The sequence below is a fragment of the Phascolarctos cinereus genome, unplaced genomic scaffold, assembly GCF_003287225.1.
Source record: "Phascolarctos cinereus isolate Bilbo 61053 unplaced genomic scaffold, phaCin_HiC Scaffold_2;HRSCAF=192, whole genome shotgun sequence".
Classification (NCBI taxonomy): domain Eukaryota; kingdom Metazoa; phylum Chordata; class Mammalia; order Diprotodontia; family Phascolarctidae; genus Phascolarctos; species Phascolarctos cinereus.
Window position 1 is genome coordinate 284,750,193 of NW_027555625.1, and position 20,024 is coordinate 284,770,216.

The 20,024-nt window shown below is 38.7% G+C and overlaps 2 protein-coding genes across 7 annotated transcripts in view; one reads left to right on the plus strand and one right to left on the minus strand.

Moving 5' to 3' along the window:
- PHKB (phosphorylase kinase regulatory subunit beta) overlaps positions 1–12,312 on the minus strand; it is a 242,117-nt gene extending 229,805 nt beyond the window's left edge. For 2 of the 5 annotated variants that reach the window (XM_020985101.2, XM_020985104.2), the window contains exon 1: positions 12,220–12,302. In XM_020985101.2, coding sequence (XP_020840760.1) covers positions 12,220–12,295 — 76 coding nt within the window. In that variant the 5' untranslated portion in view covers positions 12,296–12,302. Of the gene's footprint in view, positions 1–8,182; positions 9,282–12,219 lie in introns of all 5 variants that reach the window. The other 3 variants (XM_020985103.2, XM_020985102.2, XM_078150090.1) reach the window with 3 other exon arrangements.
- A 267-nt stretch (positions 12,313–12,579) lies between these two features.
- ITFG1 (integrin alpha FG-GAP repeat containing 1) overlaps positions 12,580–20,024 on the plus strand; it is a 227,548-nt gene continuing 220,103 nt past the window's right edge. For both annotated transcript variants that reach the window (XM_020985105.2, XM_020985106.2), the window contains exons 1-2: positions 12,580–12,995; positions 16,133–16,205. In XM_020985105.2, coding sequence (XP_020840764.1) covers positions 12,791–12,995; positions 16,133–16,205 — 278 coding nt within the window. In that variant the 5' untranslated portion in view covers positions 12,580–12,790. The remainder of the gene's footprint in view (positions 12,996–16,132; positions 16,206–20,024) is intronic.

Sequence of the window (20,024 nt, forward strand, 5' to 3'; positions counted from 1 at the left end):
AGACAGCAAGAGTCCCAAATATGACAAGAGTGTGAATTGATAGAAAACACACTATAAGAAGACATTTAGCAACTTATCATAACTAAACATATATCATCTGCAGTTACAATTTCCTCTCATTTGTTTTTTTTTAAAGCAGAGATTTGAAAATATTTCAAAGTAAGTCACAAAAGACTTAGTTTCTATGTTCTGTTTGGACTTGAAGAGCCTAACACCTCTCAAAAACCCATATCCAAATAAATGTAAATCAAATAAGTTTTGCATTTAGCTCTGGGAATCACATAACAGTACAGCACACATCAAAGTTTTATAGACTGAGCTTCAGAAACAGATGCAGATATAAAATCCAGATAACCGTCCACTAGAAGTACAGAGGTAGTCTCTAACTTATGAGTGAACCAGCTGTGTCCTACCCAAGAATTTTATAAGTTAATTGTTTGCACCTTTATATGTAAACAATGTACAAATGGCAGAATGTAGTCAGGTGGGCATATTACACTAATGCCTAATTTTAACACCTCATCACACGAGGCAGCATGATACAAGGGCAAGAGGACAAACTCCAACAGAAGACATGGGTTCAAGTGATGACTTAAGCAATTAGGCTATATGATCACTATCAAGTTGCACTTGACCCTGCTAAAGCTCAGTTTCTTCACCAACAAAATGGGACTATAACACTTGCACCACTGAACTCACAGGGCTGTTGGGAAGAAAATACTTTGCAAACTATCAATTACTATAGAAACATCAGTTGTTACTATCACCATAATTACCAGTGTGACATTTAGGTACTCCTATGCTTGAGAACACTATACCATAAGAGCATAAGGTCTAACAGGTCCTACACCATGCTGGAGTTGCTTCAAATATGGGTTTGACAAATAGATTCTTCATCTGTCTCTATGTCTGTCATCTGAGGACTAGCTTAATTAAATTCATCACCTAAAGGCTGGCTCTTAGTTATACCTTTGGACCATAATAATTGATTTTTCTGGGTTTCAGTTTCCTTATTTGTTAAATAAGGATGCTATACTAAGTTTGCTTAAAACTCTAAAGACCCATGATCTTATAACGAGGGTATGGATATTGAATATGATGCATATTAGTGAAGTGATCACCAATAAAATCACAGATTATGTGAGGTATGGAGAAGTATGTTTTCTAGGTCAGACCACAAAAGTGTATTCAAACCCTAATGTAACTAAACTATTTACTACATTAATAGTACTAGCTACAGTCCTGGATCAAGTGAGCATGTGGATTAAGAAGAAAGTTTCCTACCCCTTTCCTAGGTGCAGAAATAATAACCAAAAAATAAATAAATGAATAAATGGCATGTGTGAAATTTGTTTTTAGTACCTTCATACTTCCTAGTGACACTCTACCTAGGACTCTAAGGTCTAAAAATGATTCTGCTGTCCTAAGAGTAACCCCTACCATCTTCACTAAAGGCAACTCCCAAAAGATCTACCTGATCTATCCTCTACCCCACTCCTAGCCAAAGTGTAAAGTGTTCCTTCCCCTAAACCAAACAAAAACAAACAAAACAAAGAAAAAACTCCTTAGTACATCTAGGTACTAAAAAGAAAATTTGTATCCAGATCCTTAACCATCTCAATGTATTTGCATAACAAAAGGTGGCTTATTAACCCAAATAAATCTCTAATTAGTAGAATTTCAGTTAAAAAAATAATAGACAATGTATAAAAAAATGTTTTAGGAGAGGACCATGAAAGAAACAGGCTCTCTTCCAGTTAGACTAATCTCTTATTAACTCCTCTCAACTCTTTTTGCTTTTCACAGCTTTTTTTGAATCCATAATTTACCTCAAGTGCCAACTTTTTTGACAAGAGATGGGAGGAGGAAAGAAGGAAGGCAGCACATAGGTGAGGAAGAGATAGCCTTTTTCATGTTTGCATGTTTCACATAAGGAGCTCTCTTGAAACGTGAGAAATTTTTTTTTTATAAAAAGGATAACCAAAAAGGCAACTGTGTAGAGTATTTCTCACCAAAAAAAAATCTTTGCTAAGTCACGGATTACTGAGTACTATGTTTACTTCCTAAGGGCTTAAATATTACTCATCACAGGTGCTGATGTCCGTCAACTGAAAAAATATATATAGTGCAAAAATAGTAATGTCACCTTCAAGAGACAAAATAGGTTCTGTGATGAGACAGAAGAAGTGCTAGCATCCTTCCTCTTTCCTTTCCACATTCTTCTCACACTATATCCATATGCAACCTCAATCCTCCAAAAGGGTATGACATGACGACTGGGGAGGGAAATAATACCAGTATCTTATTTCCAACGCACTGCTACCCAGTCCTCACACCCAATCACCACAAACTCTGCTTTATAGAAAACTACAAGGGAAAATAGTAGGCTTAGAAAAAAGCTTCCTTGGAAGAATCACTGTAACTGCATTGGAGCTGTTAAGAAATAGATGAGGTGTTTGCACCATAAAAGTATTTCACTTGCAAAGTATAAGTGTCATTTTGGGAGATGATAACGAGAGAGAGAGAGACAGAGAGAGAGAGAGAGAGAGAGAGAGAGAGAGAGAGAGAGAGAGAGAGAGAGAGAGAGAGAGAGAGAGAGAGAGAGAGAGAGAGAGAGAGAGAGAAAGAGAATGAAGGAGAATGAAGGAGAATTTTCTTTAACATCCAAGAAACACATGCCAAGGTAAGTAAGCCGTATAGTATATTACAGGGGTGGGGACCTGCAGCCTTGAGGCCACATGTGCCCTTATAGATCCTCAAGTACAGCCCTCTGACTGAATCCAAACTTCACAGAACAAATCCCCTTAATAAAAAGGATTTGTTCTGTAAAGCTTGGACTTAGTCAAAAGGCTGCACCCAAGGACCTAGAAGGCCACATGTGGCCTCGAAGCCTCAGGTTCCCTACCCCTGTATCCCTTATTTTCTCAATTTCCTTAGGTTACAAGGCAGGACCTAGTAAGAACATATCAGAGCTTCCAGCTAGATACAACATACAAGTGTTTTACTGAAAATTCCACACTAGTCAAAGAAAACCAATTAAATAGCTAATACAAGGCAAACAAATTCAAGAATCATATGTGAAATATCACAGTTGGGAACATTGGTCCTTAACACTGGTTTCCATGGAAATTGTCATTAACTATTCTTTTGAATTTTTTTTTGGTATTTATTGACAAAACAATGTTGAAAATGCATAAAGTGCTAAAATTACAAAATTGAATGTATCAGTAAACTGGTACAGACATTTTAAAAATCCACTAAATCATCTAATTTATACTTACTGTATTTGAGTGCGAGTGTATAAACACCTACAAATAAAATGCCTGTTATAAAGGCAGATCACCTGACAAATAGGAAAACATAGCAGGGGAAAGTGAAAAACACTTGTGGTCTTTTTTTGGTACTTAACCATTACAATCTAATAGGATACTGGTGCTGACATACAAGGTCTGATTCCTCTATCTTTTATGGAGGAAATGAATTAGAACAGTGAAATAGGCTGAAGACAAGCTAGGAGGGTCATTCATTTGCTACTTACTTAAAACTACTTACAATAACTAAGAGTATGTTGAGTTTGAAACAGAGAAGTTGAGTTTTACCCTGACAATATCAAAAGCTTCATTTATCAGGCACTGATAGATATATTGAACCAAACTAAAAAGGCTAAATTAATCAAATACCTAAGGAGAAAGGAATTTTTATTCCAAGTCAGGTACTGATAAACTCATCAAGTCATATGAACAAAGTAAGCCAATTCAACCTCTTAGGGGCAGCTAGGTGGTGTAGTGAATAGAGTGCCCAGTCTAGAATCAAGAAGACTCATCCTTGGGGCAGCTAGTTGGTGCAGTGGATAGAGCATCGGACCTGGAGTCAGGAGGACCTGAGTTCAAACACAGCCTTCGACCAGACACTTGACACTTACTAGCTGTGTGACCCTGGGCAAATCACTTAACTTTCCTTGTCTCAGTTTCCTCATCTATAAAATGAGCTGGACAAAGAAATGCAAACCACTCCAGTATCTTTGCCAAGAAAACCCCAAATAGGGTCATGAAGAATTAGATACAACTGAAATGACTGAACGACAAATCTAACCTCTTAAGGAAAAATAAGTGAGGAAAAGAAAAGTTGTAACTTCTACCCAAAGGGAGGGGGAAAAAAAAACCAGATGACATATAAGTACTTCCTAGTACACTACATCTTGCAACTGGTCCTGCAAAGTACTATACTGCATTGCTAACCTGACAGTCATCCTAACTATGTTGTTTATGCTATGTATTTGGCAACTCCAACAGGCCAACGAGAGAAGTGGGAGAAAGCTAGAAACTATGTGCACTTGTTTCTTACTGAGTACTCTGGTATAACTGGATTCCGTAGTTTCACTGTAAATTCAGTGACTTCAATTTTCCTATACGCTATTTCATTTGACAAGGAAAACAGAAGTAGTAGATTTAGTTTTGGATTTTGCAGTCAAAACCAAAGAAATGGGAATCCTAATGGCACTAAATAACACCTACTGAATTCATTAGCACATACACCAAAACCCATACCATATATATGTAGAATTGTGGTGTTCTCCCTAAAATCAGTAAAAGAATCAAAGAGAAAGCTCATGTAGACTTATTTCAATGACAGAGGGAAAAGTGAAGACAGAAGAGAGGGTCAGCAGGGAATTGAGTATTTTACTAAATGCATTATTACACTGTATTTGTAATGCAAAGAAGTAAGATTTCTATGGAGGGGGGCAGTATAGACCTGTGATTTCATCAGTTTATGGAACTCCCAGTGTGAAAGTTCCCTTCATCAACTCAAAGCAGCAACTCATTTGTCACTCAGAGTATTAGAGAGTTACCCTGGGCACTAAAAGACTAAGAGACTTATCCACTGGCACAGAGCTAATATGTTCCAGAGGCAGGTTGAACTTAGGTTTTTCCTGGCTCCGAGGCCAGCTTTCTTTCCATTCTGAGCTACAGATGCTCTAATCAAAACACTCAATGGTTTTTTAAAAAGCATGATTTTTATTGTAAATTTTGGCTACACTAGGTATTTTTTTAAATCAAAAGTGTCTTAAAAAGACTCACTGGTGCTAAGCCAAGACATCCTCTGATAAGGTCCTTGTTAAACTGAGGTTTGTAATGGAATATTTCTCTATAATGAATGTGTCCCAGAAATTGTTCATAGGAAAACAAGTTTGTTTTAACAGCTGCTTGAATTACCTTTGATTCATCTTCTATGCAAATACCACACTCAGAAATGACTAAGACTAAAATGAATAAATGAACTATAACTACAAACCTCTTAGGGAAGTAACTCTTCATTATGTTTTATCACTAAGAAGTTGTAAATCTTCATTTACATTTACAGGAAATTTTAGAGGGAGCATTAATTCACAACACTTTGCTAGGCACTTGTAGGGCTGTAAAGTTCAGATAAGACATAGTCCCTGTCCTCATGAGCTTACAGTCTAGTAGGAAAGAAACTGAGAATTTGTAGAAAATTTAAGGGGAATCAACAATAAAAATTATTCTTATGGCTTATCTTTAGCTCTTGGTACATTCTTTCATAAAATAAGTAATACATCATGAGAAAAGCTACTGCAAATATGCCTGCAAACATTCTATTGAAAGCTAAGCATTATCCAAGGTACACCATTCTTGGGTTTTTAAATTTGCCTGACTAGTCATGCAGAAAAACATATCTGTGAGATTCTATTTTCCCATTACTACTAAATGAGCTTCCTCATGCTGGAAATCTACCAAACTATTATACAAAAGTGAGGATGGGAAACACAGGTCAAATTTATTCCTGTTTATATATTCTTTCCAAAATTTTAATCAGAAATTGTTCTTTACATACATTTAAAACACTTTACACTATGCTATTTCATCATTTAGTACGAGAACATTAACTAAAAACATTTAGGTGAAATTATCTGAGAATATTTGTTTTCTTTTGTTTAGTTGTGATTTTTCCCCAATCCATCTCTTTATAGTGATCTTGCCAATACAGTATTTTATATTCAGAAAAAGTCATTAAAAACAAAAAAAATCTTTACGTATATGTACGCATGTATGTATGTATATACATATGTACGTAAATACCCAAATAGCCTATTGAAAGATCAGCTCAAGCAAATTTTCAAAGGCACCACAGCAAATTTCTCAAAATTTTCAAAGCTGACAAGTCTCACAATTATTTCAAAAGCATTCATTATATTATATTAAAAAAGATAGCTTGTTTATACATAACTTGACTATTTTTCTTACTGCAGACTGCCTACTGTTATAGGCAAGGAAACTGAGCTGCAGAGCAGTGAAGAACTTACTCAATGTTACAAAGCTACTAAGTGACACAATTAGAATTTGAAAACAGCCCAAAACCTTTTTCTAGATTTCCTCCTCAATGTTCCTCTTAAGGCTAAAACCACTTGGCCTTTGAACTACTATGTGGAGGCTTCTCAAGTATGTTGATAAGGCTGATTCTGAATGTCCCTTTGTAAGGTTCATCTCATCCTTCCTATACCTTGACCAGCATATTAGTAAAAAAAATGCTTGGTATCAGAAGATATGGGTTCTAGTTCTTCCTTTGTCACTAAATTGCTGTGGGATCTTAGGGAAGTTATATCCCTTCTCTGGGACTTAACTGCCTTCTCTGTAAAATCAGGATAACATCTGTACCACATCCTTCACAGGGTTGGTTTTTTTTTGGGGGGGGAGTCAAAGTGTTATCAATATATGAATGATAAAGACACCAAACTAGATAATCTGTAAGGTGCCTTCCAATCAGCTATAATTCTATAACTAACTGTTGATTTTCTTGGTAGTATATTTCCCCCATCAGCAGTGCCATTCCCTGAACTACCATTTTATTTGGGGTAACATTAATTTTAAAAATAACCCAGGAAGAGCTTTGGAAAGACAGGCTAACTAAGATACTGTTGACAGAACTATGAACTGGTCCAACCTTTCTGGAAAGCAATTTGGAATTATACTTAGTAAAAAATAAAAAAGGAAAAAAGTAATATGTCTGTACTCTTTGTCCTAGATATTCACTGTCAGGCATATTCCCCAATATCAATGACACAAAAGGTCCCAGATGCACCAAAATATACATAGTAGAATTATTTGTCTAGCAAAGAACTGGAAACAAAGTAGGTAGCTGACCAGAAATTGGAGAATGTCTGAACAAATGTGGCACATCAATATAATAAAGGAGCAGCTAGGTGGCACAGTGGATAGAGTGCTGGCCCTGGAATCCGGAAGACTCCTGTTCCTTAGTTCAAATCCATACTCAGACACTTACTAGCTGTAACCCTGGGGAAGTCATTTAACCCTTTTTGCCTCAGTTTCCTCATCTATAAAATTAGCTGGAGAAGGACTGGCAAACTACTCCAGTATCTTTGCCAAGAAAACTCCAAAAGGTGTCAAGAAAAGACAGATACAACAACAAAATATAATAAAATATTACTAAGATGTAAGAAATGATGACTGTTAAGTTCAGAGAAGCATGGTAAAATTATATGTACTGATATACAATGAATTAAGCAGAAGCAAGAAAAATATACCCAATGACAATAATGTAAATAGGAAAAAACAATAAAAAGAACCTTAATGCTGTATAATTATAATGATCAAATTTACCTTTGATGAAGAAATAAGAAACTGTACCTCCCTCCCTTTACTGCAGAGGTAGAAAACTTTAGGCAGGAAAAATTGCAAATATTATCAGACTCAAGTGTTAAGTTGGTTAGTTTTATAGAACTGCTTCCTCCTTTCTTTTATACTGTTACAAGAGATGGCTCACAGAATAGGGGAAGGAAGAGGGCCATATTTGGAAATAAAGATGATGTAAAAGCAAATAATTTCAATAAAAACTTTAAAAGTAAAGAAATCTAGACAATGAAGGAATTAGGATAAAATTAAGGTTCTCTAGTTTGGAGATCTCATTAAAATTCCTAATGATTAAATCCAACTATCAGCACAATAAGTACTTATCTTTAAAAAAAAAATAAAAGAAAATCACAATTGTTCAAGTACTAAATACAATTCAAATCTAAGGCTAATGAAAGCTAAAATATTTTATTTTCCCACAAATAAGTAAAAGCAAAAATGGAAATTAAAAAAAAAACTTGAAAAACAAGCATATTTAAAACACCAAATAACCCCTTCTGGGTCCACACACTTACCAGACCTTAAGAAAACACTTGTGCAGCTGCTTGTTGCATCATCTGAAGTGTCCATGTCAAACCGTTCCCTCTAATCATTTATGTCGCAGGCTAAACTACAGTAATTTTCAAAGTTGGTTAGTAAAGGTTAGATGCAATCAGTATTAAATTAAGTAAAAGCAATATTAGTTGTTATTAATGCGATACAGTGTAAAACAGAGGATAGTGTAGGTTCATTATATTTTTTTCCTCTAAGATTTGCTTTTTCTTTATCCTTTGCTTTAATAAATTATTTTCAGTTACAGAGGTGAGCCTAGCCCAGGGGTTCTTAACCTGGGTCTGTGAACTTTTAAAAAATATATTGTAATAACTACATTTCAACATAATTGGTTTCCTTCGTAATCTTATGTATTTTATTTTCTGCATTAGAAAACATTCTGAGAAGGGGTCCATCAAACTGACAAAGGGTTCTGTGACATACACAAAAAAGTTACTCTTGGTCTAGAGATACACAATTATCTATTTATCAAGTGTTATATGTGCTATGGAGTTTGTGTTATTCTATTACATAACAATGCTTGTTTTACTATAGTACATTGTATATGAGGTTAGTCCAGATTTTAAGCCAAATCCTTTGTATGGTAGATTTTTTTAAAAAAGTAACAAAAATAAACTTCTTTATGTTAAAGTAAGACAAGAAATAAATGTTTCACTAGATAATCTTTATATTGCAAATAACACAGAACTAACAAAGGAATTTGACATCTTAAAACGATTAGTGTTCTGGGGGATAATGTAAACTTGAATGTAGTTCTAATTTTTATTGTATTATACAATATGACTAAAATTGTGGAAAGACAGTTATTACTACTTATTCTGGATATTTAATTGACTGGATATCAACAACTACTGTTAACGCCAGATAAATATCTGAAAAAAGGAGGTTCTGAATTAAAGAAATATATCCTTAACATATTTTGTGAACTAACCGAAATTTTTAGTTTAGTCTTACGACATGCATTTCAGAAGAAATAGAGAAAAGAGCAGAGAAAGGGGAAATATTATGTTTAGAGAAAGAGGAATTCTTGAAAAAATCTATGTTCAGGTAGTGTTCATTCTCCTGTAAGAAAGCTCTGGTTACTTTCTTTATCCAGTTACAATCCAAATGATACTTTATTATATTCTAGACAACTACATTGTTCCTTTTCAACTCTCCTGTTTCATATTACAAGGTACTTAGTACCAAAAGGGCAAATAAAAACTCCATTATGTGCATCTTGTTAAGTTACTATTTCTGAAATGTACTAGTTTGAAAAATTTCTCTCAAAATCGTACTTCTAAAGACTCCAGAAAAAAAAATCCTTTTGGAATGTGTCTCCAGCCAAAGAAATTCAGCACTATTCTTTTTTTTTGTCAGCTAAAGATGGCTGAATTTCTTCCCCTATAGTTTCAAAAATAGATACCCCTCCCCCATAGTATGCCACAGTCTATTGTGCACAGGTAACAACTTTTTTACATGAAGGCCAGAGTGCAACAGTGGCATGACCAAGAGATAACTGAAGTGTCTCTCAGAATCAATACAAATAAAGGCTGGTTCCAGTATAACTATAGGGAGTTTTATGAATTTTTTTCTCCTGTGTCTGGGGCTCCATACCAGCATTTTTGTCAGAATTAAAATAATTCTATTATTATTAATAGAATATATAATATATAATATTAATAAGTATAACATAACATATATTAATAATATAATACTAAAAAGGAGAACTTTGAAGGTAAAAAAATTAGCCCATGGCTTTTCATTTTGTACTTTTGCATGCTACTAATCCATATTAATTTGGCTAAGAAATGATAAAAGCTGTAATTCCTGCTTTAAGAGCTACCATATCAATACTTGTCACAAGTGTCAACTTGAACATAAGGACTTTGAAATTTGGGTAAATCACCTCAGGAAACTTTAAAAATTATAACTGCCTGAATGCTGATTTAAATTTGTTTTGGATTTGGAAGGAATAACTAGGAATGAAATGAGTGAAGACTGGATTTTTCTTGACTTTAATAAAATCATGAGAATGCTAGGTTCAATTGGGAACTGGATGAATGTGAAGTTTCCAGGAAAACCAAACATTATCAGCAAAAGAGTCAGGACAAGGTAGAGAGAATGAGTATTTAGGAACCTTGCAACCTCAGGGAAGAGTCTCATTCTCTAACTTAGAAGTGAAATAACCTGAAAACCAGAGAGCTAAAGGATAATTTTGACTACCATCCCCTTGAACTGATAAGCACTGTGGGAAAACATATCCCAAATTGGTCCATCTCTGAGCTTCCTAGAAGCTCATCACTTAATTCCCCTTCACTTTAGGTCGGAGGATACTTAGGAAAAGAAGAGGAAGTTAGAAAAGATGAGGACTGAATGCTAAAAAGTTGCTTCTTTACTTCCAGGGATAATAGCAGCAGCCTGGTTTCTAGGGGAATGAACCAGAAAGTAAGCAATATTATTTCTAAGAGCAGCCACCTGAGGCCTTCTTTGCAGGAAGGGAGGTAAAGGACTATATGGTGAACAGGTTACTGTTTTGTTTTGTTTGTTCAGGTACCTATTTTCTAAGGAAGATGGGAGACCAGGGAACAAATTTACTTTCAAGAATTGAGCAAACACAGGAAACAAACCACTATTTTCCAAACATATCATTTGAACATAGTTTTTTGCATGTCTCCCCCATTCGACTGTGAGCTTCCTGAGGGAAGGAACTGCTTTTTTTTCTTCCTTTGTATGCCCAGTGTTTAGCACAGCACCTAGCACTTAGTAGGCACCTAATAAATGCTAGTTTATTTTAAAAGACAGAGGAAAATCTCATAGCTAAGAATTCGAGCGGTGACCGTGGACAGGACAGTGAGCAACTTTATTTCTAATCTTGGAGAAACTGCCTGATGGCCGGGGGCGCTCTGGGGCAGAGGCCAAGAGAAAACTTTATTTAGAGTAGTGCGGCATGTAGTTTCTAGGAGACGTCAAGCTATCCCTATTTGGACGGGGTGGAAGGAAAGGGGCAATCTTTGTTCGTAAAAAGAGGTCAGCCTCCCGATTTCGGGGTGGGAGGAGGGCTAGAGGACAAATCTATTTCAAAGAGGATAGGGCAGCAGGCTGATTTTCGGGAAGAGGGAAAGAGACATAAGGAGCAAACCTATTTCTAAAAATGGAGCTGTCACTTGATTGTGGAGAGGGAGTGAGGCATAGGAGGCAAACTGATTTCCAAAAATGGGGCCATCAGTTGACCTGGAGGGGAGGGGAGGTGGAGAGACACAAGAGGCAAACATATTAAGAATGGGGACCATGCCTGACTTTGGGAAGGTGAAGAGAGTGGTAGGGAGCAAAGTTATTTCTAAAAAACGGGGCCATCAACTGATTTGAAACAAGAAGTTTGTTTCTTAAGAATTCGGCCATGGCCTGATTTCGAGAAGGTGGGGAGAGAGACATAGGGGGCAAATTTATTTCTAAAAATAGGGCCATCAGCTCATTTGGCCGGGGCTGGGGGGAGAGACGTGGGGAAACTTATTTCTTAGGACGGGGCCGCCGCCTGATTTGGGGGAGCTGGAAAGAGACACAAGGGACAAACTTATTGCTAAAAATGGAGCCGTCGCCTGATTTCTGGGAGTTGGAAAGACAAAGGGGGCAGACTTATTTCTAAAAAGGGGGGCATCAGCTCATTTGAGGGGATGCGGAGACAAACAAAAAGTTCAAACTTATTTCTTAAGGAAGCAGCTGTCGCCTGATTTTGGGGCACTGGAGACAGAGGGGGCAAACATTTCTAAAAAATGGGGCCATAGGCCGATTTGAGGGAAGGCGGAATGAGACACAAGGGGCAAACATTTATAAAAATGAGGCCGTCGCCAGATTTCGGGGAGAGACTCAAGGAATGAACTTATTTCTAAAAATGAGGCTGCTGCCTGACTTCGGGGAGCCACAGGCTCGGGGGCACCCCGGCAGCGGCTGCGCGCCGCTCTCTGGGGCGCAAGCAGAGGCCAAACTTATTTCCAAGAACGGGGCTGCCCGCGAGCCAAACCTGAACGCTTGGTGCGGGCCCTCCGCTCCAGGACCTTCCAGCTGACGTCAGCCATGAGCCCCTTCGCCCCCATCATGGCTACCCCGGCCGCCGCTGCTGCTACTGCCGACGCCGACGCCAACGCCAACGCCTCCGCCTTCGCTGATGCCCAGGTCAATGTGTCCCCAGCTGCCCCAGCCCGGCTTCCCGGGCACCCTCCCCAGGGCCGGACCTCCGCGCATGCCCCGCCTCCGTTCCCCCCGTGAGCCCCGCCCCCCCACGCCTCCGTACGACACTGTCGCAAAGGGGGCCCCGCCCGGAAGTGGTTTGGACCGACGTCTTCTTCCTTGGGAATCCCGCTTGGGACGGCCGGGGAGACACCGAGCCCTCCAGACCGGGGAAGACCGCGGAAGGCCGCGGAGACCAGGGCGCCGCGTTGTGACGCTACTTCCGGTCGACCTGGGGTTAGGCGATTGGCGGCTGCCGGGAGGCGCTGCCAAGCCTGGGCCGGCACCGGGGCCGGGCTCGGGGTCTGGGATTGGCAGGAGGCGCTGACAGGTCGGGGAGGGCAGGCCGCCGGCACGGCTGAGCAATGGCTACGGCGGCCGCGGGCCGGCTTCTGGGCGCCTGGGCGCTGCTGGCTCAGCTGCTGGGACTGGGACTACTGGGCCCGGGCCCAGCCGCAGCGCTGCACAACGTCACGGGCGAGCTGTTTGGCCCCGAGGCCTGGGGGACCGTGGCCGCCTTCGGGGACTTCAACTCGGACAAGCAGACGGACCTGTTCGTGCTGCGGGAAAGTCAGTGTCGCCTCCTGACAGCTCCTTCTGCTCCCATCCCCGTCCCACCTCCTGGTGCCATCCTCCTGACCCTCCCTTTGCCTTCCCCATCCCATCCCCTAAGCCCTGACACCCACCCTTATCTCCATCCTCAGACCCTACCAGCCCCCATTTCTGCCCCCAGCCATTTCCAGGACCTGACAGCCCTCCATCTTTAAACTTGGATCCTAACAGCTCCTAACAGCTCCTCTCCCTAACCTGATGGCTCCTGATAGTCCCATTTCTTGTCTCCACCATCTCCATACTCTTGACAGCCCTTCCTCTACCCCCACCCGTCTCCAGAGCCCTGATGACACCTGTCTCCATCTTCAGGCCCTGACAGCCCCCCTCTCCCTGCCCCTACCATCCTCCCATTTTCCTGACAGTACCACTTCCTGCCTCTACCATCTTCATCCTCCTGAGAGCCCCACTCCCTGCCTCTGCCCCTCACCTGAGCCTTGACAGCACCCCATCTCCCTACTTAGACTCTGACAGTCTCCTTCCCTGCCTCCACCTTTCTCAGCCCCATTCTCCAGAAAGACCTCTGACCATCCCCAGAACACTCCCAATATCTGTTCTCAGAGCCTGACTACCCTGCTGTCTGACCCCACAATCCCCATCCTTCTGACAGTGACTTTGCCTTTCTTAGCATCTCACTTCCAGCCCCTGTCTCTGTCCTCTTGTCTTTCCCGTTCCTCCAAGCTTAGTCTTAACTCTGACAGCTTCTTCTCTTTCCCAACCTACTCTAGGGATTCTTAATAGCTTCACTCTTCATCCTTAGGCCCATGTTAGTAGCCTAAATGGCTCCTCTGACCTAAGATAATAACTGCCTTCTTTCTTTGCCTCTCCCAACACCCCCCAGCAATAACCACAGCCCCTGACAACCTTCTCTCATCCCTGTTGTCTGAGTCCCTAAAAGACCTATTCTTCCTCATGACTGTCTCCTCCAATTTTCAGTATCCTTACAGTTTATTGTTCTTCCCCATTACCCAAAATCTGTGGAGCTCTGCCATCTCTTTACATCATCTACTTCCACTCAATATAAAAAATACTTTTAAGACTATAATAACTCCTACTTCCATTGTTCCTTCTTCCCAAAACTTTCCTGTTATTCCGTTCTCCCCTTAAAGACCTCTTTCCACCTGTACTTTCATGAGAACACAGGCATACATGTTCAAGGATGCTAACAGCTCATTTTTCTATCAACATGCCTATCTTCAAAACTACGACAGCTCCCTTTCCTGGCCCCCTCTCTAGCTGACTCCTCAGGGCTCTCCAAAAGTCATCTTCTCTTTCCTCTAGGTACCCTAAGATAAAGCAACTTGTTCTAGTGAAGCACTGTCATAAAGCTTCTTATGCTGTAGTTCTGGTCCTGTTATTGGTCCTAGTCATGTTCTGTTCTAATCTTAGCTGTTATTAACTTGCTATGTTACCTTGAGTAAGTCATCTGTGGAGGCCACATTTTCCTCCTGTGTAAAGTGAGGATATTAAGCTGTATAATCTCCAAGCTATATAATAGTCCAGCTTTCATATTCTAAGATTCTAATAACTTATTTCCATGTTCATGTTCAAGATCCCTTGCTCCCATACCAACATTAATACACAACAAACATCCCTATGAGACACTGACAACTCTCCATCTTTCCCTCTATGTCCCACTATGTCGATTTCTTCCTTGGAGTTAATCCCCAACAGTTATTCTCCTTGACCATAAACTCTCGTGCTTAATGCCATATATTTTCTTTATACTTAGATCCCTAAAGATTTGATCTATAGACTATGGAACATCCTTAACCTTAGTTATCTGGTGTTCCTTCTTTGTGTTCCTGATTCTCACCTTCCCCTGGATCATGATTTTACTTATATAATACGCATGTCAAATTTGTGGTTCCCAGGAAATGTACATCTTCAATTATCTAATCAGAATCTTTCTAAATTTGAAGATAGGCAATTTATCGGCATAGGGAGTATTTTAATTCAAGATTTAAGAAGGGAGAATTGACTTCAGCCAAGGGCTAACATTTGGAATAGCAAGCCAAAATAAGGTTTTTCATGATCCTCTACTGAGGACTCCAGGCTTTCTTAGATTCCAGGCATCTTCCCTTTGACTCTACTTCTTATGAGAAGTGGAGAAATTGTCAGCTGTATTATGTAACTAAAAGGAAAAGTTTTGCTTTACAAGGTATGAGTCAGTCAATAAACATAAGAATATAAAGCAATTAAAGTTTTTAAAATATCAGCCTATCCGCTATTTGAGTGTCTTTTTTGTGCCCTGTATGATATTAAGTACTTTTGTTCTAGATGTGATTTCATTACTGTGAGGTAACTCCAGTGTAGAAATTCCCTCGACCAATGTATATTACAATTGAAATGTAACATATTCTGAAAAAAATTAAATTTGGCACTGAAAGAGACTGTGACTTGCCCATGACCACATAACTAATACATATCAGAGGCCTGAGCCTTCCCGACTTTAAGGCTACATTTCACTACTGTAAGAGGAAAAAAACAAGTTGTGTAGTACAGGTGTAGTCCTCAGGTGGTTTAGATAAGTCTTTTTATAAGCAAATACTTAATGGTATTTAAGACTTATCAAATACAGTCAAATCCCCTTATAACCCTGGTCTAGAAGACAAGATTAAGACATGATTTGTAATGTTTTTTCAGCCTATTTTTATTGCTATGTTTTAAGGAAAGATTTGATCCCATAATGCAGAAGCATAATAATGAATTTTAATGAATTTCTACTGTTAAGATGAGCTCTTCTGGCTCCTGATAGAAGCTAACTTCTTCTGTTAATATTGTGTTTATATCTTCTTATGTAGTTCTTTCTGCCCATTTGTTTCTTGCTTTGAAAATTGAACAAGTAATGGGATATTCTACAAGAGTCCCTGTCCCATTAAAAGTGGCACATTGGTTTTAAATATCCCTGGATGTATAGGTAAGATGAAATAGATCAAAAGAGAAAAGGTAATTCAGAAATTTTCAGAAATTCCATTTCCAAAGAATAGTGCCTGAATTTTTTTTTTTGTAAAAGTGCCAGAACCAACCATCACTATGATTTGCTACACCAATACATTTGTTCAAGGCTTCTCTAACACAATTCTTATTTCCTTTAGGAAATGATTTAATCATCTTTCTGGCAGACCAGAAGGAACCCTATTTTAAACCCAAAGTAACGCTATCCATGAAGTAAGTATGTATTTTTCTTCCTGTAAAATACTATTCATTTGTAGATTGATGAATGGGGAGTAATTGTTTGAACTATATTCTATATAATGTGTTTTTTGTCTGACTTGAATTCTGAGTTTTAAAGTTGACGGAGAAAAAGTTCAAATTGAGCTTTCAGCCTCATACTAATTTGGGCATTCATTCTATTTTTAAAGCATCTCTTATGGATAAGGTTCTAGGGATATAAAGACAGTGAAAAAGAGTGGAGCTTACATTCTACTGGAAAGATAAAACATTTACACAGATAAATAAATACAAGATAATTTGAGGAAAAAATAAGCACTAACAATTAGGAGAATTAGGAAGAGCTTCCTGTATAAATTGGCAGGTCATATGATCAGCAAAATAGAAACTAGACATTTTCCCCAGTACCTATTAACTCTCAAAAAACAAAACAAAATAAAACAAACCAATAACCTCAAAAGAGGAATTATGAGCCAGAGGTAGAGCAATTACAACTATCTCCATAAGACAAGAAAACAAAAATCCCCCAAAAGTAACAGCCTTAGGAACAAACACAACACTAACTCAACACTTGTCCTCCACCAGCCTCCACATTCCAGTAGGGCACACAGACTAACCCACCTGCTTGTGCTCTGGGACCCACTCAGGAGTTTTCCTCTTCATGAAGTTTTTGCCAGCACACCTATCCCTCCTTTAGCTCAAAATTCTGCTTCAACAACCTTTGTCTATCCACATACATAAGAATGGTAGATACAGGAACAGGAGGACTACCTTGAACAGCCTCTAGGTTAGGGAACCCTAAAACAGCAGAAACTCTGCCCAGAACATACAGTGTGCCCTCCCCTAATCCTAAAAAAAGCAACAGACACTCAGCCCTACCACAGAACTAAAGATCACAAATGATTGGGGTAGGGGGCTATTGTATGATGTCATACCAGGCCTGAAGGAAAGGTTAGAGGCATCCAGCTGGGTCCAGAACAGTCCCCCACAGAAGTTAGTTGGGGCAGGGCCATTGAAAAGTGGATTCCCTAATGTAAGGGGAGACTGAAATAGTTTTGATGTTCAGCCCCTCAAGAGTAAAAGCACTATATTAAAACTACTAAAGATAGCAAGAAGAAAAAAATTAAATTAAAACCTATATAACTGAAGCAGAGAAGTCATCAGGAATATACCTACTTAAGTCAGAATAGAAGATAAGTAATAATGCAACTGAAAAATTGCAAACATTTCTAAATAAATATATAACAAATGAAGCCGTACACCATCTGATGGGACTTAGAACCATGCTCCAAAGAGCACACAACTGCTGCAGCCTGCTCCAGAATGTTCAAGAGCCAAATCAGAACCTTAAGAGAAGAATTTAGACAGGAACAAATGGGAGAATTTATGTCTCCCACAAAGCAGAAATAATTAGCACAATAGAAAAACTTAAACCCATGGGGGCAAGTCTCTCCACAGAAGGAAAAGATATAACAGATTGGGAATGTAACTATACTAAAAGGAAAGAAAATCTTGAAGAAGAGAAGCAAAAAAGCAGTAATGTAAAGTAGTTAACAGTTAAACTCAAATAGAAATAGATCCCTGCCAGGCTACATGTTGACTTAGAAAACCACAACTTAACATTAACCATATTGTATTATATATGTATTTTTGTTAAACATTTCCCAGTTGTTAAAATTCCCAGTTTTAATCTGGTTCCAGCAGTTTTGCAGGCATGGCCTTGTGAGTTTAACACATCTGTTGTAAAAACATCCCTTTATAAACTAAAAACATTGATCTTGAAGACAGAATGTGTAGAGAGAACTTAGGATAGCATGACAAGTCAAAAAAAAATTAAAACCAAAACCCACCATGATGGAAGAAATAATACCAAAACAAATAAACGAACAAAAAACCTAAAACCTTCCTGGAAGTTCTGAGTGCAGAAAAGAGCTGCAATGGAAAGAAAATCACTTCCAGGAAAAAAACAAACAAACATGCTTCAAACTCCGAGATACATAATGATTGAATTTCTCAGTTCCAATAATAAAAAAAGAAAACAAATTCTGCAAGTAATCAGGAAAGACTCTATAAAGAAAAGGAAGTTTAAATAACATAAGGCAACAACACCTACAAGAAACCGGAGAAGGGAGTGGGATAATATATTCTGAATAGCAAAAGGACTCAAAATACAACCCAAAATAGCATACCCTGCAAACCCGAGCCTTATCAATTTTTAAAAAGATGGATATTCAATAAAAGAGATGCATTTGAAGCATTCCTAACCCCCCCCCAAAAAAAAAGTGAGGAAAGGCTTCCTGTAATAGATGATACCTTTGGATTCTAATGCGGCTTTCTTAACATTTTTTTTGAGTTGTGGATCCCTTTGGCCATTTGACGACATCTATGAACCCCTTCTCCGAATGATGTTTTTAAATGCATAAAATGAAATACATACAATTACAAAAGAAACTAACGATATTAAAATGCAATTATGTAGATTTTTTAAAAAAGTTCACAGACCCCAAATTAAGAACCCAGGTTCTAAGAGGCTGGGATGAGGGAGGTAGTGCATTCTAGGCAAAAGGCAAGAAATGCAATTTGGGAAAGAGAGAACAGTGAGTATGTCAGTTTGACTGGGAGTATGCAGTGTGTGTAGGAGAGTTATGTGAAATAAGCCTGGAAAGGCTTATAAAACCAGATTGTAAAGAACTTTAAATACCAAGCTGAGGGCTTTATTTTTCCCCTAGCATCAGTAGAGTAGGATTCTTGAGTAGGAGAGTGACATGACCAGACCTCTGCTTTAGAAAGATGATTTTGACAAATATCTGGATGATAGTACTGAAGAGAAGAGAGACTGGATGCAGGGAGGCTATTTAGGAGGCTGATGCAACAGTCCAGGCAAGAAAGTATGCGATAGAACCTATCCTGGGTGGGGAAGAAGAGGTAGCGAGAAGGAAAGGGCTAATGAGTGAAGAAGAAGAGATTAATCCCAAAAGATATCATGGTGACAAAATCAACAAGAAATAAAAATTAACAACTGATTTAGATTGGGGGAGGGGGATAAGAGAAAGATAAGAGTTAAGCATCACTCTAGATTGCAACCCTAGTTGACTGTAAGGATGATACTGCCTTTAACAAACAATGGGAAGCTTAAGGGAAGGATGGCTTTGGGGTATAAAATAAAATGAATTCTGTTTTGGGCACGTTGAGTTTACCCCTGAAACATCCAGCTGGAGATATCCAACTAGCAATTGGTGATATGGAACTAGAGGTCAGGAGAGGGATTAGAGCCAGGCAATACAAATCTGTGAGTCCTTTGTTTAGAGATAGTAATGGAACCCTTGGGAGTTGATGACATCATCAGGAGTAGTATAAGGAGAAAAGAGAAAACCTAGACAGCCTACAAGGATAGCTCCACTTATAGGCAAGACATTGAAAATTATCCATTTCAGAAAAACCTGGAAAGACTTACATGAACTGATGCTGAGTGAAGTGAGCAGAACTGAGAGAACATTGGACACAGTAACAGCAACAGTGTGTGATGACCAACTTTGATAGACTTAATTCTTTTTAACAATACAGTTCCAAAAGATTCGTTATGGAAAATGCTATCCAAGTCTAGAGAAAGAACTATAGAGTCTGAATGAAGATCAAAGCATACTGTTTTCTCCTTTTTTATTTTTTTTTTCCTCAGGGTTTTTCCTTTATGTTCTGCTTGTTCTTTCACAATATGACTAATGTGGAAATACGTTCATTATGATTATGCATGTATAGCTTATATCAGATTGGTTACCATCTTGGGGGGGAAGAAGGAGGGGACGGAGGGAGAAATGT